General features: G+C 35.3%; 2 protein-coding genes across 3 annotated transcripts; one reads left to right on the forward strand and one right to left on the reverse strand.

Annotated features, from left to right (window-relative positions):
* Positions 1-59: 59 nt before the first annotated feature.
* On the reverse strand, positions 60-22,177 carry LOC149739275 (3'-5' exoribonuclease HELZ2-like). 2 transcript variants are annotated; one of them, XM_089874008.1, is made up of 31 exons: positions 22,015-22,177; positions 18,607-18,669; positions 18,065-18,287; positions 17,678-17,736; positions 16,963-17,093; positions 16,425-16,599; positions 15,687-15,861; positions 15,198-15,303; positions 14,865-15,008; positions 14,192-14,323; positions 13,680-13,852; positions 12,681-12,794; positions 12,289-12,443; positions 11,637-12,017; positions 11,111-11,261; positions 10,094-10,227; positions 9,502-9,642; positions 8,902-9,218; positions 8,598-8,741; positions 8,157-8,264; positions 7,395-7,569; positions 6,357-6,589; positions 5,833-5,952; positions 5,029-5,236; positions 4,407-4,555; positions 4,043-4,146; positions 3,649-3,792; positions 3,266-3,454; positions 2,800-2,962; positions 2,278-2,445; positions 60-1,614 (listed from the first exon to the last, which is right to left on the reverse strand). In XM_089874008.1, the coding sequence occupies exons 2-31, from the start codon at positions 18,663-18,665 to the stop codon at positions 1,505-1,507; spliced, it is 4,785 nt and encodes a 1,594-aa protein (XP_089730134.1). In that variant the 5' UTR covers positions 18,666-18,669; positions 22,015-22,177; the 3' UTR covers positions 60-1,504. The 2 variants fall into 2 exon arrangements, with proteins under 2 accessions (XP_089730134.1, XP_089730135.1); XM_089874009.1 differs by lacking the exon at positions 22,015-22,177 and having other exon boundaries at positions 11,111-11,258; positions 18,607-19,326.
* Positions 22,178-22,438: 261 nt separating this feature from the next.
* LOC149739276 (uncharacterized) lies at positions 22,439-25,009 on the forward strand. Its single transcript, XM_089874038.1, has 3 exons — positions 22,439-22,667; positions 23,943-24,067; positions 24,818-25,009. The coding sequence occupies exons 1-3, from the start codon at positions 22,569-22,571 to the stop codon at positions 24,948-24,950; spliced, it is 357 nt and encodes a 118-aa protein (XP_089730164.1). The 5' UTR covers positions 22,439-22,568; the 3' UTR covers positions 24,951-25,009.
* Positions 25,010-25,392: the final 383 nt, after the last annotated feature.

Consider the following 25,392-nt stretch of genomic DNA (forward strand, 5'->3'; position numbering starts at 1 on the left):
TATGATGTCATCAGTATTTTCTGTACAGCCTACGTGCTTCTAAATTAAATAGCTTGCTATTACGGTCTGGGATTACGCAAGACACTTACAGATATTATATTTGTTCAAGAAATCACGAATATCATACATATTATCGATTTTGACAATTTGCCTCCTTTCTTTTTTGAAACTAAAAATGTATTTTCAGGCCAACATTGCACAATTTGGTTTATACTGATATGCCTTGAAAATAATAACACATAAGTTAATTAGGGTATGCTGCCGCGGAACAGTGGTTGGAAATCAAAGAATACATTGGTCCAAATCAGGGCACACTTGTGTTTTAAAACGAAATTATAAAAAAATAAAAAACATCTAAAACAATTTACATATTTTGAAATCGTAAGCGGGCACAAGGTGTATGAAACAGAACACCTGTGTTATAACGACTGTCTTTGCCCCACCATGTTCGGATAAATAAGTTACATTCATGGTAACTCGTAAGTGGGCACAAAGTGTATGAAACAGAACACCCGTGTTATAAAGACTGTCATTGTCATTTTCCCACCGCGTGAGGAAAAATAAGTTACACTCATTGATAAAGGGTGGTTTGCACATAAAACACGCAGGTTATAAACCCAGGTCAGACCCACCACCAAGGTGACATAAAACAACCAGGTCAGTCTTGCGAAGATAAAAATGACAAAATAACATTGAAGTGCAGTTTCATAAAAATGTAGAAAAATTAAAAATCCTAAAAAATCTATTATTGATGGAACTTATTGTAAAAAAGTCATCTCAAAATACTACTTTAAAAATATCTTTCAAATTATAAAATGAACAGTATGCATAAGAAATTCAGAGTTTAAAAGGTTATATAAATTCTAGATATAAGATTGCATCACACATACATTTCTATATAACTAAACACATTGCCAAACCTGGGATAAGAAAGGCAGGTCACTCTGAACATTTTATATTAATTACTAATGAGTAAAAAGGGAATACAACAAGGTCTTTTACAGAATTTAGTGACCAATTGCATCCCCTGCAATTTATAAACTTGGCGCCTATGGCATAAATGTGAAACATAGTCTACCTATAGCAGTTTTTTATAATTTATACAGTATATCATATTTGTGTTATACAGTATACCATATTTTGCAATTTATAGGCCAAATGTAGATATGGAATAGAAAATGAGTGGTTTAGAAGTAATGTGAATTGTGAAACTTACACTAAAACTTAAAATAAGTGCAGATATACCATGTCTAATCCTCTCTATTTGATTTGATAAATATTCTTTCAACAGCTTATCTGGTATAAAAATACAAAGTGGATTTCCGATGTTTCGGCAAAAATTCAGACATTTTAAAATACACTATGTTTTTATACCAGATGAGTCTATAAAGGAGTATTTATCAAATCCAATTGAGAGGGAGAAAATTTTTACATTATGCCTGAAAACAGAAGTAACAGAATATTGGAATTAATAGTTTAGAAATATAAGTTGCATACAATAATATTATGCATGAGCATTTCTGATTACAGCATTTCTGATAACAGCATTTCTGCTTTTGTATTCATTTAAAAGGTTTTTCCAGGTTCCATGGCTTTCCAGCAAGTCTTTATTTCCTAAACCAAATGACATTTACTTAAGAAACGTGCAGTACTCAATTGACTGATAAATGTAATGTAACTTACTTCATCCTCGCAAAACGAGAAAACTACAGTTGTTATAACACAGGTGTTCTGTTTCATTCACCTCGTGCCTGCTTACGACTTACCACGTATGTAACTTTATGAATAGTTGTTTTTTCTATGTGTCTGACAATTTAGAAAACCCATTAATGACCACTGGGTTGGAGAAATTGTGCTTAACAGTCTTGCCCAAGAACTAACAATGTTTTGCTTTGTGTGTTTGTTTCATTATGTTTATTTTTATGTCGAAATTTTGAATGTATGTAACTTACTTTATCCTCCCATGGCCGGATAATGACAGTCGTTATCACACGGGTTTAACACCTCGTGCCAGCTTACGAGTTACCATGTATGTTACTTTGTGGGTAATTATTTTTTTTTTTGGATTTTTCTTTTTTTTTATGTATTTCTGATAATTTAGACAACCCATTAGTAACCACTGGGTTGGAGCAATTGCCGTTAAGTGTCTTGCCTAAGGACACATACGCCCACAATGGTAGCAGCATCGAGCCTTGAACCCATGACCTCTGGGTTACAGGCAGGCGCGCTAACCACTATACCACGGCGCCGGATTTTGCTTTTATTCTGCTCACGTACCAATAATGCACAGGCCACGCTGTGCTCTAGTAGTGGCAACATTAATCTGATGATCATCAGCCACAAACCCAATGTTCCTATACACCCAACCTCTGTCATGAGTGAATTCAGATCCAGTTGGATTACCAGATCGCACAGTGGACAAGATAATATAATCAGCTTCACTACCTATAGATTAAAATATAATATCTTTAAACATTTTTTTTTGTTTTAATTATGTTATTTTCTAATCTTTAGTTCTGTCTTATTGTGTTAATTAACTATTTTAAATATTTTCTTTTTTTACAGAAATGTTTTGTCTCACTTTTTCCCTTTTCTTTTATTTTCTAGTCTTCTGTATTTTACCTTGTTGGTCAGTTATTCAAAAGGTATAGCTGTGCTATGAGAATGTGCCAATACAATTGAGTAAAAATTTCTGGCCTATAATTCTTTAGGAATAAATCTGGCCTAAATCCAAGGATTTGACAAGGACCTCACCCACAAAGAATAAAATAAAACTTACAAAAATAAGTAAAAACTCACCTTGACTGGTAACTACTGTCCCAACATGTACATCTTGCAGTTCATGTTCTTCCTCGTGCAGATATTTACGAATTCTAGCACATTGCGCCAAGTAAGGTGAAAGAACCATTATATTAGATGGGGAGACATCATCTTCGTGTAGTTCGTCAAGCATTGCAACAACCTATTAAACAAATTGACATCTGCTAAAAGACACATATACCCACAATGGTTGCAGCATCTAGTCCCAAACTTGTATACTTTGGTCTAATGTGATTGCCTTGTGTCCAACACATAGAATTTAAAGAGCACAATCTTCAGCACAACTATTACCAGACGTTATGGAAATACATTGATACAAAGTGTTTATCATGCTACCAGTATCACCACACACATTCTACATAACTAGGAACACCAAGGCCCGATGGCAATACATTGATTTACCGAAACAATCATGTTACCAGTACTCCGGCAAACATGTACCCACCGTTTTAATTTCATCCTGATTGTACTTTGACTTGCTTTCCTCTTCTTCTTGTTCAGTGCCGTCAACATGGACAAAGAATGCTGGTATCTTCAAGAACCTACCACATCCCTTGTAGCATTTCACTTTTTCATCGTTTTCAAGTTTCCCTCCATAAAACTGATCAGAAGAGAATTTACAAATGACTGGGTTCTAAAAAATACAATAAAGTTCATTAACACAACATTAAATCACAATAATAAGAAATATATGAATTAGAACAATTGCGTTTTTTTCTATAGCATTTTTTTTAAAATAGGGTCGTGGAGTATCAAAATAATTGCAAAGGGTCCACCAAGCAAAATATTTAGAAAAATTTGCTTGAACCAAATAAAAAACAACCTCACCATTCTGTATTGCACAACTAGTGGGTTGGCAAACATCTGTAATCTTTCAAACATTGAGACTCCAAGCCCCCCCATACGAGCTTCTTTGCACACAACGATTGGATCCAACTGCTTGTGGTCACCGATTAATATGATCTGCGTTTTCTATTGGAGGATGTATGTTAAATATAATAAATCTCCATAGCTATAAGTATCACTGTAACATAATTTTTAACTTTTAATTTATCTATTCGCATACAGTATTCTATTTTTTTCTGAGTGGGGTCCTTGTTGAGGACCTGGGATTCAGGCAAAATTATTTCAAAGGCAGAATCAGAAAACAACGGAATTAGCAGCAAAACAACAGTCATTAAAATACATGCTAAGTTTAAAATAATAGTAACACAACCGTCACCTCTGAATGTGAAGCAACTATTGGAACAAGGGTTTCTGGTTCACTGCACATCCCGCACTCATCTACAATGCATTGGGCGTATTCCTGTGTGGAAACCAAGGGGCCTGTAGGTTGGGATGAGATTTACAACAAGTCTGGGTTTGTATAATCAAAGAAGAACCATAAGTTGATAAGTAATACAAGTTAATTCAGAACTATACGTTAATTTAAATACCAAAGCATTTAAATTTATTACAATCAGAGTGAAAATTGTATTGTAACTATTTGGATGAGCAGTGTCGTTGCATGGAACCTATGATTTAGGCCAGATTTGGCTCCTCTACCCCACAAAGCAATGACTGGAGAAATATGGAAACCTAATTACCTCCTGACAATATGCATGTGCACAATATGACATCACAAGTCTTTATTTCTTCTGCTTTTGCTTCTCTTAAAATATCTTTGTATTCTGTGTATTTCTTGTACCATTCAGTTTGATCCCAATTATGCAAGCTAGCATTCTCTTTCTTAAACCTATGAAATATTGTTGCAAGCACAAAGTTTCATGGTGAACTGAATATTAGCTGTTTCAATTAATTAAAACTTTATTGCAAAGTCACCTAGTAATAGTTTTTCTATTAAAAAACGGGGACCTAATATATAAACTCTTTCTGCTAGGCATATTACACAAACAGCTCTTCTGGTATTTACGGCATTTGCGCACCACAGTTTAACATTCTATACAAGTCATATTTTATACATGAACGAATGTAAGTTATTTATACTTAAGTGACAGGACAACTGTAAAAAACAGCAACCTGCCACACATAAAATATTAAAAAAAAACAAAAAAAATAATCACCTACAAAGTAACATACTTGGTAACTCATAAGCTGGCACGTGGTGTATGAACACCAAAACACTTTTTCCTTTTTTACAGCCATGCAAGGAAATAGTAAGTTACATATATACATTCAGGCAACCTAAGATTAATAAATCTTACTTACATATTATCGAATTGCCTCAGTTTTAAAGCGAATGGTTTCCCTGGTTGTCTTATCACATGGTGTAGAGTAATTTCTTGAATAGAAGCGTCAGGCATTGCACAATCAGTGTAATTAATAAACGGTTTGATTGGGATTGGGAAATCTTTCTCTTCTTGATAAGCTCCATACACTCTTATTACTTTTGGGCCAACCACGTCTTTCAAATAACCTACATAATATTAACATGAACATCATAATAATAAAGTTAAATAACTTTATCTGTCTGTAATATATACTTTATCTGTTTGGAATATTTTAAACAAAAAGACAGGATATAGCAACAAAACAACATACGCTAAAACATGTTTACAGTTATAAACCCATTTACATTTAATTGGAAGAAAATAAGTGTGGTTGCTTCACCAAGCAGACAAACCAGCCATTCATGTTTTAATATTATCTTCTAATAGAAACAAAAGTGTCCGTAAAAATAATGGTATACAAGGTAGCACTTGCCAAATGATTGGACATTTTAGATTTTTGTTGTCTTTTAATGTGGTTAATGCCACAGTGCTGTGGTGTGGACTTTTATGAATGGTGCACTAAAACAGCATACAGTAGTTTTGCATGCAGTGGTATTTAAAGCATCCCCCAATAAACTAGAGGTATGTGTTTAAGGCTTATCGCTGCTACCATTGTGGCAGTTATGTGGTCTGGACCAAGATATGTACCAGAAAAACCTCAAACTCCTGTGGCTCTAAAAGGAGTTGTACATATTCTCAGCCATACAATATTCACTCAGAAAGTTAACTACGATAGTTTTACCTGCTACCACATCCACAGATTTATTGGAAGGACCACAATATAATATCTTTTTGTTGAGTTGACCGTTTGATTTCCAAAGGAAATAAGCCAACTGGGCACCCATGTAAGATTTACCAGTGCCTGAAAATACAACAGGATTTCAAAATAACCCACAAATCTAGACAACAATTGCTCAATTATCATGTTCCTTTATTAGTTGTCTAATTGTCAACTATATATTGCAGGAAAAATATTTTAAAAAATACCAAAAATAATTACCTACAAAGTTACATATGTGGTAACTTGTGTGTGAGCACGAGGTGTATGAAACAAAACACCCATGTTATAACGACCGTCTTTAACACAACATGAATGTAACTTATTGATATGCATCTATTTAAAAAGTTTTAATTTGAATTGTCTGAAGTTCTTGTGTAGCATTGTAAAAAATGGAAGATTGAACTTTCTGTAACGATACCTAAAGTTCTAAATGTGCTGTGACTTTAAAAGGCTCAGTTTCTGGTGTAAAATATTCCACTGTTTACCTGGTGGTCCTTGTATGAGAGTAAACTGATTTTTCATCGCATTTTTCACTTCTTTAGCTTGGACTTCATTCAATCGATAAGGAAAACCGGGGATTTGAACGTGGTCCACTTCATGTAGTAAGTTTTCAACATCAAATTTTCCATCAGGATCATTGTCAATGTTGCCCTCACATATATTTTGAAATATTGGGTCATCTGAACCACAAACGATCTTCAATGCATCAATCATTCGCCTGCAGTAAATAAATACCGGTCAGCTTTATTTACACAAAGTGTTTTTTTATTACAAGTATTTTGGTGTAACTTTATAAGTAATAACTTTCTTTATTTTCCATTTCTTATTCTTATATATATAACTGTGTGCACTTATTATGGGAAAGGACAAATAAAAGTTATTAACAAAAATAAATTAAAACTGTACCTTTTATATGATTAAAAATTGTCAGTACAAACGGTAAACGGAACACAACATTACTATAAGGTTCTGTTGCTAGGAAAGCACATCAGATAAAAACCAAGTCCAACCAATTTAATAATAAAATATATATATTTCCCCTAAATGGCATCATTTAACTTTTATTAAACAATTGGTTGGACTTGATTTTTATCTGTTGTTTTCATAGCACAAGATCCTGACTGGATTTCTTTACACAAGAACCGTTTAACTCTATGAGCACCAGATCAGGGACATATTCCAGATTTTAAAACAGTTATATAATGTTTTAACTCTATAAGCAATAAGAATTGTAAGAATTGTTCAACTCCATCAGCACCAGATCAGGGTCAGATTTCGTCGAATTTAACACAGTCGTAACGTTAAATGGCTATAAGAATTGGCTTATCAGCACCAGATCAGGGTCAGATTTCGTCGAATTTAACACAGTCGTAACGTTAAATGGCTATAAGAATTGACTTATAAGCACCAGATCAGGGTCAGATTTCGTCGAATTTAACACAGTCGTAACGTTAAATGGCTATAAGAATTGACTTATAAGCACCAGGTCAGGTTTAGATTTGAGTATGCAGTCATAATGTTACCTGTGTGAAACAGACAGTGGTATGACCTCACAAGTCAGACACAACTTCAGCTTGGGTGGCTTGGATGTTCCAACGGAAGGACAAACCTCAAATTCAACTTGTTGGAACTTGACATTTGGGTTTACAGGTTTCTTTGATTTAGTCACTACGGCATGAGCTACCCATGATGTGGTGTCTGGAAAAAATAATTATTTTTATGGTATTCGTTTTAAATTTTGAAATAAAAAAATATATTTTGGCGCTTTACAATAAACGTGGTTTTCCTGCCACATGTTGATAAATAAATTACATTCAATCACACAAGATCTATTTTTGTCCAGCACCGTGGCTCAGTGGTTTAGGCGCCTGTATCGAAAACCAAAGTGTCCACAGTTCGATGCTCGACGGCGATACTAAAACTGAACGCCATATGTACCAAGACACTTAACAGACATTGCTCCAACCCAGTGGTCACTTATGGGTTGTCCAAATTATCAGCCATAAATAAAAAATATACAGGAAAAAACAATTACACACAAAGTTGCATGTATGTGGTGACTCGCTGCCCAGACGAGGATAAACATTCTGCGGAAGTACGTCCAGTTGTGACGTTGTGAGTACAAGCATGAAGAAAAAAACTTCACTACCGCGAGCAGGTCACTTCGGGGCGTACAGGGCTGTTGGGGTAATGGGCCAAGTCTGGCCTAAATCCTACGTTCTCACGGACCTCATCCATTACAGAATAGAATAGAAGGTCTATTTTTATCTTCAAGCTTTCTTCACCTTGTTTTGATTTCTTTCCTCGCAAACATAAGTAATCTCCTTGTCTCACATCAAAGAAGGAATGTTTCATACGCTCAAGCTCTAAATCAAAACTACCAACCAATGTCCCTTAAAAAGAATAACAACAACTTATTATGTACACATATATATTTAAAAAAAAAACAATTTTTGCTCTTTTAAAAAAAAAATAAAAGCAAAATTGTATTCAGACTTAACAGCAATAGTTCCAAGCCAGTGTTTTTTTACAGGTTGTCTAAATTGTCAGCCGTACATAACAAAAAAAATCTTCAAAAAGTCACCTGCAAAGTTATAATTGGTAACGTAAGCAGGCACAAAGTTCATAAAACAAAGCACCTGTGTTATAATGACTGTCGTTGCTGGACACACAAAGAAAATAAGTTACATTATGTTCATTCATTTTGATAAACAACAACTTTTTACCTCTTGGTGTTTTTTTAATTTCCACATCAAGATTCTGTAATATAATGGACTGGTTGCTTTTGACAGCGGAATACAAAGCTTCTTTTTGAACAAGTGCTATCCATTTGTGAAAGTAACTCTCCAACTCTGGTTGTAGGTGTGTATCTGTTTAAAATTAAGTCTTTTTAACTTCTGATATCACTGAAAATGGTTTTGGCTTTTTAAATCCGGCGTCGTGGTAAAGTGGTTAGCGCGCAAACCAACTGTGCTACGGTGCTGGAAGTTATTAAACAGAATTATAAAAATTCATGAAATTCTTTCCTACCGTATGTATACTCGAAGTCAAACATAGTGATATGCCTCTGATGTGACAGACATACATCCAGATCTGGTGCCAAATTGAGCAGTTGAATCACAGGGCTTGATATGCCCCGTTCAATGCCCTGTGAGACTTGGAATTCTAGCAGAGATCCAGATTTTGCTTCCAACTTTATTTCACGACCATGCCATAACTTGTTTGGTGTTTGGTAAAACATCTTGTCTGGGCAATTGCATTTTTTTTTACATCTTGCAGTTTCTTTGGTACAAGGCCCAGATTTGTTTTGTGTTAATAGATTACTTGGTGTTGCTTCCTCCACAATTCTAGATACAAGAAGAATTAACAATATCAAATTATCAGTTTATTTGTCTATGTTTAAAAAATTAAAAATTTGGATAAACCTATAATTATAGAAATAACCAATGTATTTGTTGTTTGACAGTGGCAGTGAAATAGGGCTATTAAATAGCAGTTACGGAAACCGCTGTACACACTGTATTAATATATAAAGTTTACAAAAACATGTCTCTGATTTAATAAACAGCCAATGAAATTGCTGTACAGAACACACAATTTTTTTTGTTATACAAACATAACAAATTTTACTTTTGCAATTTCTGTTTTACTTCTCTGCTGTATTCCTCAGCCAAGCAAGAAGTAAAATCTGTCCAAGTTTTGACAGAAACTTCCAGAAGCTTGCAGGTTGTTGTGTAATTATTAACATCGTCATCTTTCATATCATAATACCTGTGTAACAGTTTCATTAAATATGGCGCGTGGTTAATGAGCGCACGTCTCTAGGTTATAAAACATGGGTTCAAGGCTTGAAGCTACAATTGTGGGGACATGCGCCCTTGAGTAGGATATTTGACTGCAACTGCTCTAACCCAGTAACCCACGCCGGCGTAGTGGCACAGATGGTCAGCGTGCCTGCCTCGAACCCAGAGGTAATGGGTTCAAGGCTCGTCAATGCTACCATCGGGGGCAGATGTATCCTTGGGCAAGACATTCAGGAACAATTGCTCCAACCTAGTGGTAACGGATAGGTTGTCTACATTGTCAGATATTATGGGTTGTTTGAATTACCCGGGACACCAAATACTAACACTAATAAACTAAAACATATATAGGACTAATCTGACAATGCCTAACTAGGGCAATATACTTTGAAACATTTCTAAATACTGATACCATGTACCTAAATTTCCATGTAAACGTTTTTCCCTTTTCCTTCAATTTGTATTTCAGGTGGTTTATGTTGATAGAATTGAATTGTGGATCATAAATATTAATTCCACCAAAGATGGAAAACTTTAGACTGGTTTCAGTAACCTGGTGGGAAAAAAGTCTGGTTAAATTGCACGAACAATATAAAATTTTTAATATATCTTGACATATTTGTTACAGTACTTGCTTCTACAGTTGATTTGATGTTCGGTGCTGCTACATTTAGAGAGCTTTGTGTCCATGAATAAAACACAACAGCAATTGCTTATGAGGTGTATGAAACAGAACACCTGTGTTATAACGACTGTCATTTTCCCGCCAAGCGAGGATAAATAGGTTACATACGTGGTACCTCAACAGCGGGCACGAGATGTATAAAACAGAACACCCCTGCTATAACAACTGTTTTTTCCCGCGATGCGAAGATAAATAAGTTACATACGTGGTAACTCATAAGCGGGCACAGAGTGTATAAAACAGAACACCCCTGTTATAACAACTGTTTTTGCTCCGCCATGCGAAGATAAAAAAAGTTACATACATGGTAACTCATAAGCGGGCACAGAGTGTATGAAACAGAACACTAACGTTATAACGACTGTCGTTTCCCCGCCAAGCGAGGATAAATAAGTCACAATCATTCATCATATTAAGGACACCAACAAACAATATACAACAACATGTGCAGTACCATGTTATTATGATTCGTTAGCATCCCAAGCGAAGATAAATAAGTTACACTTATTGTATAGATTATGCACCCATATATAAGTATGTATACAACTTATTTATCCTCGTGTGGCCGGAAAGCGACAGTCGTTATAACACTAGTGTTCTGTTTCATACACCTCCTGCTCAATTATAAGTTACCACATTTGTAACTTTGTGGGTGATTTATTTCCTGTATATATATATATAATACAGGAAATATACACCACATTCATATACAATGCACACAATAAACAAAAATATACAATATTCCCATTACCTGTATTATCACTGCAGTGAAAATTGCTGGCTTCTGCTTCAGCTTCTTCATTAAGTTATGATTTGAAATCAAGCTTCTAAACGTTTGAAGTTTTCTTTCCATTTGAATATGATAGTTCAAGTCTACAGGTTCGTATAAAGAACTGCAACTGCTGTGGAAATTAAAGAAATGGGTTATATATAACAAACACAATACAATATTTATTAGGTTAAAATTAAAGCAATAGGTTGTGTATAGAAAACACAATATTTATTAGATAAATGAAGGAAATTGTTTACTTTATCCTCGCGTGGCCGGAAAACGTCCATCGTTTTAACTTTTAACACAGGTGTTCATACACCTTGTGCCAGCTTACGAGTTACCATGTATGTTACTTTGTGGGTGATTATTTTTAAGAGAGTTATTTTCATATTTTTAAATGTGGCTGATAATTTGGACAACCCATTAGTGACCACTGGGTTGGAGCAATTGCCGTTAAGTGTCTTGCTTATGATACATACGCCCAGCAAGTAAAATTTAAGTTCACCTTATTTCAGTTGACGCTTGGCTGTCTCCATCTTCTTCGTAATAACTTCCATCATCTGAGTCTGACTCTGTACTAACAGATTGTGAAGGAGATTGATAAACTCTTCGTACTGGGGAGCCAAAAACTACAGTGGGAAGGGAACGTGTTGAAGGTAAATAAGGCAGAACAATTTGTCTTCGACTCTGTTTCTCCTTTTCCAACATCCTGTTTTCATGTTCGACCCTCAACACAGCAATGATTTGCCTTTGTATTTCAAGTTGTGAATAAACGCGCAGTGGGGAAGTACATTGTGTGTAAATCGGCAAACGCAGGTCAAAATGCTCAGTACCTCCTGGGTTATCAGAATCTCTATGCTCAACTTTTTTCATCATTTCTCTATAACTGGATAAGAAAACATTATTATTGGGTGGGATCAGTATTTTCTTTATCAGCAGATACAGTCGTTTCTTAAAGAGCATTGAGTTGTATACCATACATAGTGTCTTTATATTAAGAAATGTAACTTATTTATTCTTGTGCGGCAGAACACTGACCACAGGTGACATTGACGACTAAATTTGTCACATTATATCATTAAATAGAGTATGTAAAAATATGAAGTAACACAAAAGCAAAAGAACATTTTTAAACAGGACTTTTTTAAAATTAAAACCTGTTAAGACTTGGAATAAATGTCTTGATATTGTCGTCACAACACGCCAGGAAAACGGCAGTTTCAATATCATTGTCGTGCAGGGCTTGCTTGATCTCATCCAAGGTAGTTTGTAAGATTTGTACTTCGGTCCCATTACAAGATATACTACATCCCTTGTGCAAAAATAACTTTGGGTTAAAAAAATAAAAAAACAAACTTTTGTATTTGTCTCTTCGATTACGGTAGCAAAGATTTAGAAATATTTTAAACGAAAAGACAGGACATAGCGACAAAACAACAGTTGGTAAAACACGCTTACAGTTAAAAACCTATTTGCATTTGATTGGAAGAAAATAAGCGTGGTCGCTACACCTAATAATTATTTTTTTCTAACAGTAAATATTACTTACAGGTGGAAGACATTCCTTACAACTTTGTTGATAAATTGATGATGAAGAGCTTAACCAAGATCGCACATCACCACATGAAGGTCTCTCCATTACTCGAGCAATAAATTGGCAATTCTAAATAAATTTAATTCTAAATAAATGTTTGGTTAATTTGTGAGTAATAACTTGTTTATAGGTAACTTGTTTATCCTCACGTGGTGGGGCAACGACAGGCATTATACCAAAGTGTTTTGTTTCATACACCATGTGCAAGCTTACCAGTTACTACGTATGGACAACCCATTAATGAACACTGGGTTGGAGCAGTTGTCGTTAAGCTTCCTGCCCAAGGTCACACCAAAAATGGTAGCAGCAATAAACCTTGAACCCATAAACACTCTGGGCAAAGTCAGGCATGCTAACCAATTTTCCATGGGCCAGGTCTGAATTAACACCAAACAAAGTGACAGGTAGGGATGCACATTACAGAATAATTAGGTATTCTAGGATATCCTAGAATACTTTAATTCGAATCTAGAATTTCGAATCTTTTTATATTTATAGGAAAAAAAAATTTTAACCACAAAAGTCAGTTTATTGACCCTTTCATAACAGCCTTGTTGGATCTTGAGTTGTAAAATGATCAAAAATTGTACTATTGGGTAGTTTTTAAGTCATGAAACGTATAGCAGGCTATGAAAAGACGTTACGAAACGTTTACTCTCGAAAGTCCCACAAACACAAAAATATTTTTTTTCAAAATTAATAAGTTTCAAAAATTGTTAATATAGTATATGAGATGACGTGTAATGACGTCATTAAACAGAATACCGAATCCCGTAATTAGATTCGAATACAAAAGGATTCGAATCTCATGGATTCGAAATTCTGTAATGTGCATCCCTAGTGACAGGGTAAACTACTACAATAAAATCAGGAATTTTAATAAGAAAAGAATTAATATTGGCAGTTAAGCATAGAGAAGTCAAATTAATTATAAACCAGCCCAATGAATCATACCTTGTGCCTAAGATAATGTGCAGCACATGCGTTGTACATTATCATTGCTTCTTCTACACACAGACTACTTAAAGAGGTTTCTATTTCACATGGACTCGCAAACTTTTGATGATAAAATGCAGCAAGGCCAAGACGCTGATAACGGAAAGCCCACATTGTTTTCCAAAGGTTGTCTGTAAGAAGAAAAATAAGGAAATTATATAACGTTCTTGCCTGCATAGACTAAAGCATACGAGTTCAAAGCTTGATGTTTTAATTTTAGTAAACCTCTAGCATGTCCCATTTTTTTACAAATTCTAAAGCCATGCATTAAAATACTCCCACAAAAATTAGGTACCAATTCGGTTCAATCGTTGTAAAGATTTCCCCAAAATCACGTCATCTGTCTATTGTTTCAAGAGCGAGATTACAAAATGGACCCTACCATTGTATGTGTCTTTGAGAATGACACTAAACGGTAATTTCTCTAACATGGGTTGCCGAAATGCAGGATTAAAATAAATTATACCCACATAGAATATTAGACACACCATAGGTGTGTAGGTAGCTTCTGCTTAGTTTCTCCTTGATGTATGTGTTCGCCTTTTTGTAAGTTAAATTATGGTGAACCTTTACAGTAGTTTTCATTAACTTGTAACTTCCACCTGAAAAATATTTTACACAAGTCCTAAACAAGAAATATTGGTGGTATGATTTTTAAATCTCAACAAAATTTGGTCTTACATTAAAAAAATCGTACTCACATTTACTAAATTTAGAAACCTTATTGACTAGTTTGGTTAACAGTACATACGATACACTTTGGTTCTGTTTGTTGGTATGGGGTGCTTAGGTGTACAAATACGATTCAGACGCATAGAAAAATTCAAAATAAAAAATTGAATAAAATATCATTTAAACTAGAACAAGGATCATGTGCTACGAAAACGTAACAGACAAAAACCCAGTCTAACCAATGTATTATAAAAATATATATTCGCCTAAATGGCATCACAAGTTTTTTTATTTAAATAGAGTCCAAACAGACATAATATTATTTCTACAGCAAAAACATGATAAAAAAAACATATTATTATCAAACGGAATACCTTTAAACATTTTATTAAAAAAACTATTTTTTATAAAAAAAATATATATTTTATATAAACCTTCGTTTTACAAAAACTACATTTTCTAAAAACCTACGTTTTATAGCATTTTTTCCCTCTTTTCTTTTTAAAACAGGAGCAGATGAATGAACGAACAAAGAAACGGCGTCTCTTGTTTTGTTTAAGTTTAAACTTAATCCATCGATAACACAACGTGGAAATATTGAAGCAGATTCTAAAGCTGGTGGATTAATAACAGATTAGGGATAAGTGTGAAAATGTGTTTTTTTATTATTCTTAGTGGGTGAGGTCCTTGTCAAGGACCTGGGATTTAGACCAGATTTGGCTCATTACCCCAACACCCGAAAAGTTCATTTAAGCCATACAGTAAGGTAAAAACAAAAAATCACAAAAAAGTTTCCAAACTTACATTTATTATTCTTATCATCATAGGAGACACCTCGTTTCTTTGCCTCCAAATCTACTGGATCTTCACTTGGGATGACTGAAGCAACATCTGCAATGTGAATGCCAATCTGGAAAGCAGTAGCATTGTTAACAATCGATTAGACGGCTCATCTGGTATAAAAACATATGGTATTTCCGACGTATCGTCTGCCATCCAGAAAGACTTTTACGTATCGTCTGCCATCCAGAAAGACTTTGTTTTTTATACCAGATGAGGCAGCTAAATGATTATATACATCATCCTGGTAGCAGGAGTAACAGAATAATAATATTTTCATTGAATGAATGTAATTTATTTATGGTGAGGCTACAACAGTTATAACACGAATGTCTTATTTTACCCGGCTGTGCTCTTGAATTGATTTAACTTTGTGAGTGATTGTTTTTTGATTTTTTCCTAAATTTTTATTTCTTCTTTTAAAAAAATCAAGTTAAAATAACAGCAACTTACAATCCAGCAGTCATTATGCTCGTGGCAGCTTTCAACACTCAATCCATCATCGTGTTTTGATGTAAACTCTGGGTCAATTGTAATAACTTCTAAATGTGTCATATTTTGTCGAGGTGTTTCATTTCTATAGATGCCAGGTTCAATCAACTTCTCTGCAGCTGACTCAAAGTCGCGCCTGTAAAAGTTTTATTTGTTAACTCATTTATTAAAATTTACAAATTATTTTTTTTCTCTTTGCTGCCGTGTTCGAAGAGACAAATAAAATTATTATATTTCATTGGAAAAGTTACTTAATGCCTGTTTACCAACTTATTGTGATTGCCAAATCATTTTTAATCTTCACTTCAGTAATGACAAATAAAGTTAATATTAATACATTATAAACCTAAAGTTTACTTTTGTTGGCAAATAAAACTTACTTAATAACTGACAGAATAGTTCTATTTGAATAAGAGACTGACGATGCCCTTTAGGCGAAATATATTTCTCTATTACTACGTTATTTGGACTTGATTTTTGTTGGTTACGTTTTCGTAACACCAGATCATTACTGCATTTCACTATACTAGAATCGTTCAACTATATGTACATCAGATCAGGGTCAGATTCGCGGAATTTATTACAAGTTACTTAATAACTGTTACTAATTTATCAAAACTGCCAAACCAGATACTTCAATCTTCGCTACCGTAATTGAAGAGACAAACAAAGTTATTATTATTATATTAGAAAACTTACTCAAAGTTACCAGGTATGTCACACATTTCTTTGATGAGTGAAATACCATTCGTTGAAAAATTTCTGGTTTCAACAATTTTTCCCTGTGGGTACCAGTTGTATTGGGACCAATTAACATACTGTACGACAAACAGGTCAGCTTCTTTTCTGTGGGATCCACCTTGTTTAGAACCACCTAAAACCACAAAAGTAATCCTAAAAGTTTGCACTTGTAAATTAATGTAATGGGGCAACTTCGGCATAAATCACAGGTCCCATGGCATGCCTTAGAGTGCCTGCCTCTAACCCAAAGGTTACGGGTTCAAAGCTTGTCGCACGCGAGGATAAATATGTTACATTCATTGATTCATTAAAACCTAAGATTTTCTATTTTCTCGTCCCATTTGGTAATAAACAAAGAGCATTCAAAGAATTATGAAACCGTATCCTCACGACTCCCATAGACCGTTGTTAATTGTTTAAAACATGATCAGGATATTTGGATATTATGTGCTAAAGGTGTCCCGTCTACCCCCACTCTACGTCACTGCAATCTTACCAGGTCTGTAACCATTTCGGTTTCGGTAATTGATGTAAAATTTAGTAACTTTTTCATCAACTGGGATCATATACTGTGGGTTGGCTTCGTCTCTTCGACAAACAAACTTTTTCTCCTTTATTTCATAATCCCTGAAAATGTTTAGACCAACAAAATTACAAAATTTATAAAATCTAATAAAATTAAAAAAAAACAGTATTAAAAAAATAACAATTTATGGTACTTTAGCAAAAGATTTAATTTAACAATATAGATTTGGCAATAATATTTAGAGAATAGGGTTGCTTATTTTAAATGTCCTACATCTATTATAAAATAATTTCATAAAAAAGTAGCATGCCTAATCATATACGTTGATACAATGTTTTATTTACACAATCCTTGTCAAAACAGTGTTTTTACTCACAGGGAATGTTACATTCATTCATTTAATATATATAGAATATATATCATGTTACTGCCAGGCCTATTATACTTGTATTTTGGCTCTCTGGGCAAGAATTATGCTAACCTACACTTTATCAACGTTTTTTTCGTGTCATTTCACCCTGATGAAGACGACCTGAATATAACATTAAAACCAACTTCTATATATATATACATAAATATAAGCATTGGTTTAAACTTTGGTAATCAAATTTCTTTTCTAGAAGAGCCAACACCCAAGTATTCATACAGTGTGTGGCTTAAACCAATGGCAAAGTAGTTAACTTACCGCTTTGTTATTCCTTCAACGCTCCCATACCTCTCCTTTCTATTGCCATGGTGTATTATCTAAAAGTTTTAGAGAAAGATGAATACGTTCTATTCTACATGGGTGAGGTACTGCAAAGTGGCAAGTCATGGGATATAAGATTTATGCAAAAGTTGGCCCATTACCCCAACATTGTATATGCACATTCTGTTCTATATGGGTGAGGTCTTGCACGTCATGGAACCTTACAAAGTCTATTGTATGCATCTTACTTTATCCTCGCATAGCTGGAATAACGACAGTCGTTATAACACGGGTGTTCTGGTTCATACACCTTGGTCCACATACGAGTTACCATGTATGTTACTTTGTAGGTGATTGCTTTTCTGATTTTTTTTTCGACGTTACCTTGACAACAACTTCATCTCCATCAAACGCTCTTCCCTGTGATTTTCTATTTGAGAGCAAGATGGGGAGACCTTCATCATCTAGTGGTGTTGCCTCCCCCATACCAACAGCATTGGTACTTATTCTACATCTTTTATACACATCAGGTTCACTCTTCAACAATTTCCTAAGTTCTTCCACTGATAACTTTGTATGGATGGGACCCTTGCTACTATTCGGGGGCCTGAATGATTAGAATGTTGTCAATATTTTGAATTAATGAATGAAACTTACTTCATCCTCGTGCCATGCAAGGATAAATAAGTTACATACGTTGTAACTAGTTAGCGGGCATGAGGTGTATGAAACAGAACACCTGTGTTATAACAACTGTCGTTGCCCGGCCATGCAAAGATAAATAAGTTTCATATGGGTAACTCATTAAGCAGGCACGAGGTGCATAAGACAGAACACCTGTGTTATAACGACTGTCGTTGTAGAATAAAAAAGTTACATACATTCATTCATTCAATAAACAATATAACATAACCCATCAAACTAACCTGAAATCATTTTCAATTTCATTCGGATCGTCGTCCTCTGAGGAGTAATCACTAGACATTGTGCTGTAAAGTGATTGAATGTTTCACAGTAAACCTAATACATAATACTGAACAGGCAATTAAGAAAATATACAGTTTCAATAAAAGTCTGACTAAATTTATAATTTTGGAAATTATTTTAATAATAGTCTGACCTATCCTTCTATATATTATAAAATGAGCTGTTAAACTATCAAAGTTGTCCAAGTAAACTACGATTAAATGAACCATAACTGGATTAATGAGCCATTCCCAGTTATATATATATATATATATATATACACCTTATATACGTGTATATATATTATGTACATATATCCCAATATGTAGTATAATAATAGAGTCACTACTGTTTGTTATTGAAAAACTGCGGCCTAATCATTTAATATCCTGTTATAGTTTCACCACACATTTTGCAACCCCACAGTTTTCCATACATTCTATAAATCCTACCTGCAAACAATCAACATACGTATTATGATGACGTAATGTTTACCACAATGAAAACGCGTATATTGTTTTTTTAGTTCTCACGTATGACGTATATTATAATGAGTTCCGGTGTTTGTCACACGGTCAAATAAGTGGAAACAATTCAATAAATAGGTACGTCATATGTTATGTACAGAACACCAGGGTTATAATGACTGTCCTTCCCCGCCACGCGAGGGTAAATAAGTTACATACGTGGTAACTCTGTTGTTGCCCCTCTACGCGAGGATAAATAAGTTACATGCATTTAATTAAACCACTATTTCTTCAACATTAGTATTTACGATACAAGAGTTATATTTTGGAAAATTTTAAGGTGTTTTTATTGATATAATGGGACGAAATTGCGACGCCTATATAAAAAAGAATGAAGTTTGGGAACTCGAGATATTTACCTACGTTTCTATTTTAACTCTGGTACATACATTATAGACCAGATAGTTTATAATACAGTTGCATCGTTATACAGTTACGATTACAAATACGCGGCGCGAATATACGTATATTTTTTGGTGGCGGGGATTTCCGGCGGTGGAAATCTTTCGGCGGTGGGGAATTCCGGCGATGGAAAATTGCGTTACGATGTTTTCGCTGCGGGGGAATTCCAGTCAAAAACTTAAGTGTTATTTGCCTGCGGGTATTTTACATGGAAGAGACATGATCCGGCGCCGTGGCGTAGTGGTTAGCGCGCTTGCCTGTAACCATTAGGTAATTGGTTCAAGGCTACATGGTAACTCGTTGGCACGAGGTGTTAAACCCGTGTTAACGACTGTCGTTTTCCGGCCACGCGAGGATAAAGTAAGTTACATTCATTCATTCATTCATTCATTCATCTTGTAACTGGGTTTTAAAGTGTAACATAGCTATTTACAGCTACTATTGTAAGCGTGCTGTGCGTGTTCTGGCGGGCACTTGACGGTAAATGGCCAGTGGTCACTAAACTGTTTCTACAACTACGATATTTCTGTCAAATATTTTAGTATATAGTAGGGTGGGGGGAGATGGGACACCATTTCATTCTATTTTCTCGTCCCATTTGGTAGTAAACAAAGAACATTCAAAGAAGAATGAAACCGTATCCTCACGGCTTCCATAAACCGTTGTTAAATATTTAAAACACGAAGGTCCCCCACCCTACTATATCTAAGTAGCCCCACCACGCGAGGAAAAAAAGTAATCTTGACCAATTCTTAAAACTGTATTTTCGATTACAGATTACACTTGGAGCTTATATGTTGATGATCTGGGTATTTTTCGCCGTCGTGTTTCTCATCTACCATTTGCTGCTGATCCCAGACACGAAGGAAAACAGCAGTGAGGAAATCCAAGCTTACTTCAGTGGGGCAAGCCAAAGTGATTCAGTTGAAATGTCGAAAATTAACACCGAAGAGCCAGGCGCTCCTTATGCGTTAACATAATTGCGGATATACAAATTTAATGCAATATCTGCACCAAAACTTTGCTCCAGCGGAGTGGTTCCTAATTGATTTTCAAAATTGTCGTAAATAAATTAAAACAATTATCCACAATTTTAGATCGCCCGTGTTATATATAGTACTACGGGGTAAGATGGGACACCTTAGCACAAAATATCCCATATTTTCTGATTATGTTTTAAACAATTAACAGCGGTCCATGGGAGTCGTGAGGAAACGGTCTTAAAATTCTTTGAATGTTCTTTGTTTACTACCAAAAAGCACGTGAAAAGGTGTCCCATTTCACCCCACCCCGGTAAAACTATCGTTGCCATTGTGCAGCAGACTGAACCAAGATTCGAAATCGCGGCGTTCATTCAACCGAAGCATCTTCACACGACTTTATGGTCAACTTAAATTGTATTGCTGTGTAAAGTGTTCCCATATCCGCACTGCAAGCTATACTATATAGTAGGATGGGGGGAGATGGGACACATTGTAATTATATTTTCTTATCCCATTTGGTAGTACACAAAGAACATTCCAAGAATTATAAAACTGCGTCCTCACGACTCCCATAGACTGTTGTTAATTGTTTAAAACACGATCATGATATTTATATATTTCGTGCCAAAGGTGTCCCATCTCCCACGATCATGTTATATCTTCCCCACCCTACTATAATTACTATACAAACCGTGGCACTCACGACGCCCATAGACCGTTCTTAAATGTACTACTATATGATACACGCCTTTAATATGGACGTTAACTTCACATACACGAGCACCAAGTGTAACTTTTTACAATTCTTTACCCCCGAATGAATAAATGAATGTAGCCGCGTATCATACAATTGTTCAAGCGGTATAAAACGGTTCCCAAACCGCACTAACAACTGCTGAAGCGTAGAAATACCACGTGTGCATCGGTGCACAATGCAGCCTTGAATATTTAACAAAATGCAACACATGCGCTCGCAGTAATACGCGTTGAACCAGGGCTACAACTTCACATTTTGCAAAATATCTTAACTTATATGCTTATTGTGGTTTGGAACAATTAATAACTGGTCGGTGATCGGTGATCATTTAGTGGGGTGGGGAAGATGGGACACATTTTTATTTTATTTTCTCCGCCCATTTGGTAGTAAACAAAGAAAGTTCAACGAATTATTAAACCGTATCCTCACGACTTCCAAAGACCGTTGTTATTTGTTTAAAACACGATCAGGATATTTGGATAACATGTGTCAAAGGTGTCCCATCTTCCCCCACCCTTACTATGTGATCTCAGCCAATGTTATTGCCTATAAACCCTAATCCAAAACCAGTGTATAAAAGTTTTAGATGACAAAAAATGAAGACGACTTGTAGGTACGTGTTCCGAGGGCGTACAAAGCGTGACCCCCTTTCTACAGAGGTAACTAAAAAGTTTAACCTTTATTTAAACTAAAGCTTACCTTCTTGGGAGGCTTTAAATCTTGTGCAGATTGTCCTTGCTAAAATAGAATACAAGAGTTTCGTGAAGAGTTTAATGACCTCTGACTATCAAGTTTCAAAAGAAATATTAGCTGGCGCATTGTATTGAATAGCACAATGAGCACCGAATGTAGGCGGGCTATAACATTGCTAAAATTGGTGTACAATGACAACAATGTTATTCAAAGGTACAGCAAAAGCGTGCGGCAATACAACAGCAGTAGAATAGTTGAAGTACAAATACAGCCAAATAATTGTAAGAAATTCCGCGAGTCTAACCCTGATCTGGTAGAGAGAGAGTTGGAAGATTCCTGTGTAAAGAAATACAGTAGGATTTGGTGCTATACGAAAAGGAGAGACAAAAATCAGGTTGAAACTTGATTGGACTTGATTTTTGTTTGTTACGTTTCGTAGCACCAGATCCTTGCAGTCAAGTACATATTAACTTTATTAGGCAAAATATTTGTTTGCTGAGATAAGCTAACGCCTGCTATATTGACTGAGCAAAATATACAAGCATATAACTGGCATAGCAATGGCATCTAGTTGCGGAGCTTTTCACGAAGAAGCACTCAGGAGGCAGCGAGTTATCGACAAAAAGAGAGTGGCCCTGCAGCGTTTAAAAGCCACGCAGGTAAACTAAGCTTTCTATGGAACATAGCATCGCTTTACCAACTGTATGTGTCTAAGGCGCGTCTACAATTATTCCGCTCCGCTTCACCGTATGTGTTTAAGCCCTATACCAACAATAACAGGCGAACATTTTTTAGGGTGTAACGGTCACGCCTTTTATCCAAAACATTACTTCTTTCTTTTTTATCAACAAGCGTGTTTTAACAACTGTTGGTTTACCGTTACAACCCGTCTTTTCGCTTTTTATCAACTCTCTTGTTCTTCGTTATCGTGACCGAAGAGACGAAATAAATTTCATTCATTCATTCATTTAAGCCTTGGGTGTATTTATAAGTGAAGCTACTACATTGTATGGAGCTATGATAAGAGAAAACCCATATTTGCTGCTACACTAAGATTGTTTTGTCATTATTATTTTTTGCTAGTATACTACTGAACCCTGAAAGAAATTAGACACTTTACAGAATAAGAAGCCGTGAAACTGAAATATTGCTGTGTGAAAAACCGTCTGAATACTCCTACATACGCGCTATATAAAACAAAACACTCTTGTTATACAGCGAGCGGTTGCCCCACAGCACAGGGAAGTTTCATTCATCCATTAATTCATTTAACAATAGCCCTGACAACCGTTTTTGTCCGGCGCACTGGCACAGTTGGTTAGCGCGCATGACTCTAACCCAGAGGTTAAACCGTTAAAAAGCCAGTTGCACTCATTCATTCAACATCCATCTTTTCGCTTTCAAACACTCTCCCGTTCTTCGTTATCGTGGCCAAGAGAAAAAATCAATTTCATTCAATTATTCTTTCCTTTATTTAAAACAATTCATTCAATATAACAGTAACCATTATCACCCATAAAGTAATATACATGAATGAATGAATGAATGAATGAAACTTGCTTTATTCTCGCGTGGCCGAAAAACGACAGTCGTTATCCCACGGTTTAACACCTTGTGCCAGCTTACGAGTTACCATGTATGTTACTTTGTGGGTCATTATTTTTTGGGGGATTTTTCATTTTTTTTATGTATGGCTGAGGACATATACGCCCACATGTATGGCCGAGGATATTTATGTATGGCCGAGGACATATACGCCAACAATGGTAGCAGCGACGAGCCTTGAACCCATTGCCTATTGGTTACAGGCAGGCGCGCTAACATGGTAGCCTAACTCGAAAGCTGATAAGAGGTGTTAAACGACTGTCGTTTCCGGCCACGCGAGGATAAAGTAAGTTACATTCATTCATTCATTAAAACCAACGTAATTCTAGGCGGAAGAAATCAAGATGGCGGAGGAGAGAGCGAAACAGGACGCTTGGATGCGGGAGATGAGACACAACGAAAAGATGAAGGAACTTCAAGATCATCTTAATGATGTAAAAGGAAACGGGAAAAGGTAAATATAATTTAATGTTTCGTCTCTTTGAAATCGGTAGCGAAGATCAAATTTGGTTAGGGCGCGAATTACAGTCAAATAAACATTTTATTAATTTTGTTTAATTTTTTTTTTAATTATTTGTTTTGTGTCTAGTTTATTTTAAACTGTTGCCGGTTTCCCAATACTGAAACAGCTGTTAGCGTACCCACGTTTCGACGTCATAATCAGGTTGTTGCGTAGTTATCGCTGACGAAGTTTTGCTACTAATACATTCTAAAATAAATGCCTGGTTTCTGCAAAAAAAAGTTTTTTTTTAACTAAAGTCTTAAACTCATTATAATAATGAGCTTTCTTCGTAGAAAGAAACTCACGTTGGCTGGATTTGGCGGAAAATGATTTCATTTAAATATTTATTATTCTGTATTTCGTGTTTATGCAATGCACATGTCTATTTATAGTAGGTTGGGGTAAAATGGGACATGTTTTAACTATACTTTTTTATTCCATTTAGTAGTAAAGAAAGAATATTTACAGAATTATATATACCCGTATCTTTACGACTCTATAAAAGAGTGATTATGAAATATGGGATTTAGGCACTAACGGTATCCATTTTATCTCACGGTGCTATAGATTTACATAGACGTGTGTATTAATTATCCTAAATATTATTTCCCTGACGTGTCGCATTGAATCATTAATACGGAATTAGCGCTTTTTACGCAAGGTATATGTTTACACTTTTTACGCATTTTGTTAACTCTTTAGCGCCACACGACGGCAACAAAATGTGATGGGAATTCCAGCTGAAATTTTCAAACAGATTCAAACCAAAGGAAAACAATTGCGTAACAGTAACCTGATAATCGGCCATCCTAAAGCGTTGTGGGATGCCCGATGATGAATGTGTTGACCGTTGTGTTTTTTTTGTGATTTTATAATAAAAAGGTAATATTTTCACCCGTGTGCTTTTTCTGTGTCATTTTCTTTTTCTGTGTATACGCCCACAATTGTAGAAGCGTGGAGCCTCGAAGCCGTATACGCCGATGTCGCATTTTCATCGTGTAAACAAACATTTTCAAGATGTAAACAACAGCGTGCATCGTATGCTGTTGAAGTTTTGAAACTTTGATGGTTGCTTTAGATCACATTTGAGCATATCTATCAATAAACAATTTTGATTTTTTGTTCGCATGCCAGTTTAACGTGTGGTAACGCTTAACCTTTAGTCAAGAGCTGTTTAAGATTTAAAAATTCAAGTACTGAAATTTCCTAAAATAACTCTGGCAAAAAAACAACTCTTCAACAAACAAGAGAGCATAGATCTAGTTAGGGGTCACGTT

Source organism: Ciona robusta, chromosome 3, assembly GCF_009617815.1.
Source record: "Ciona robusta chromosome 3, ASM961781v2".
Lineage (NCBI taxonomy): Eukaryota > Metazoa > Chordata > Ascidiacea > Phlebobranchia > Cionidae > Ciona > Ciona robusta.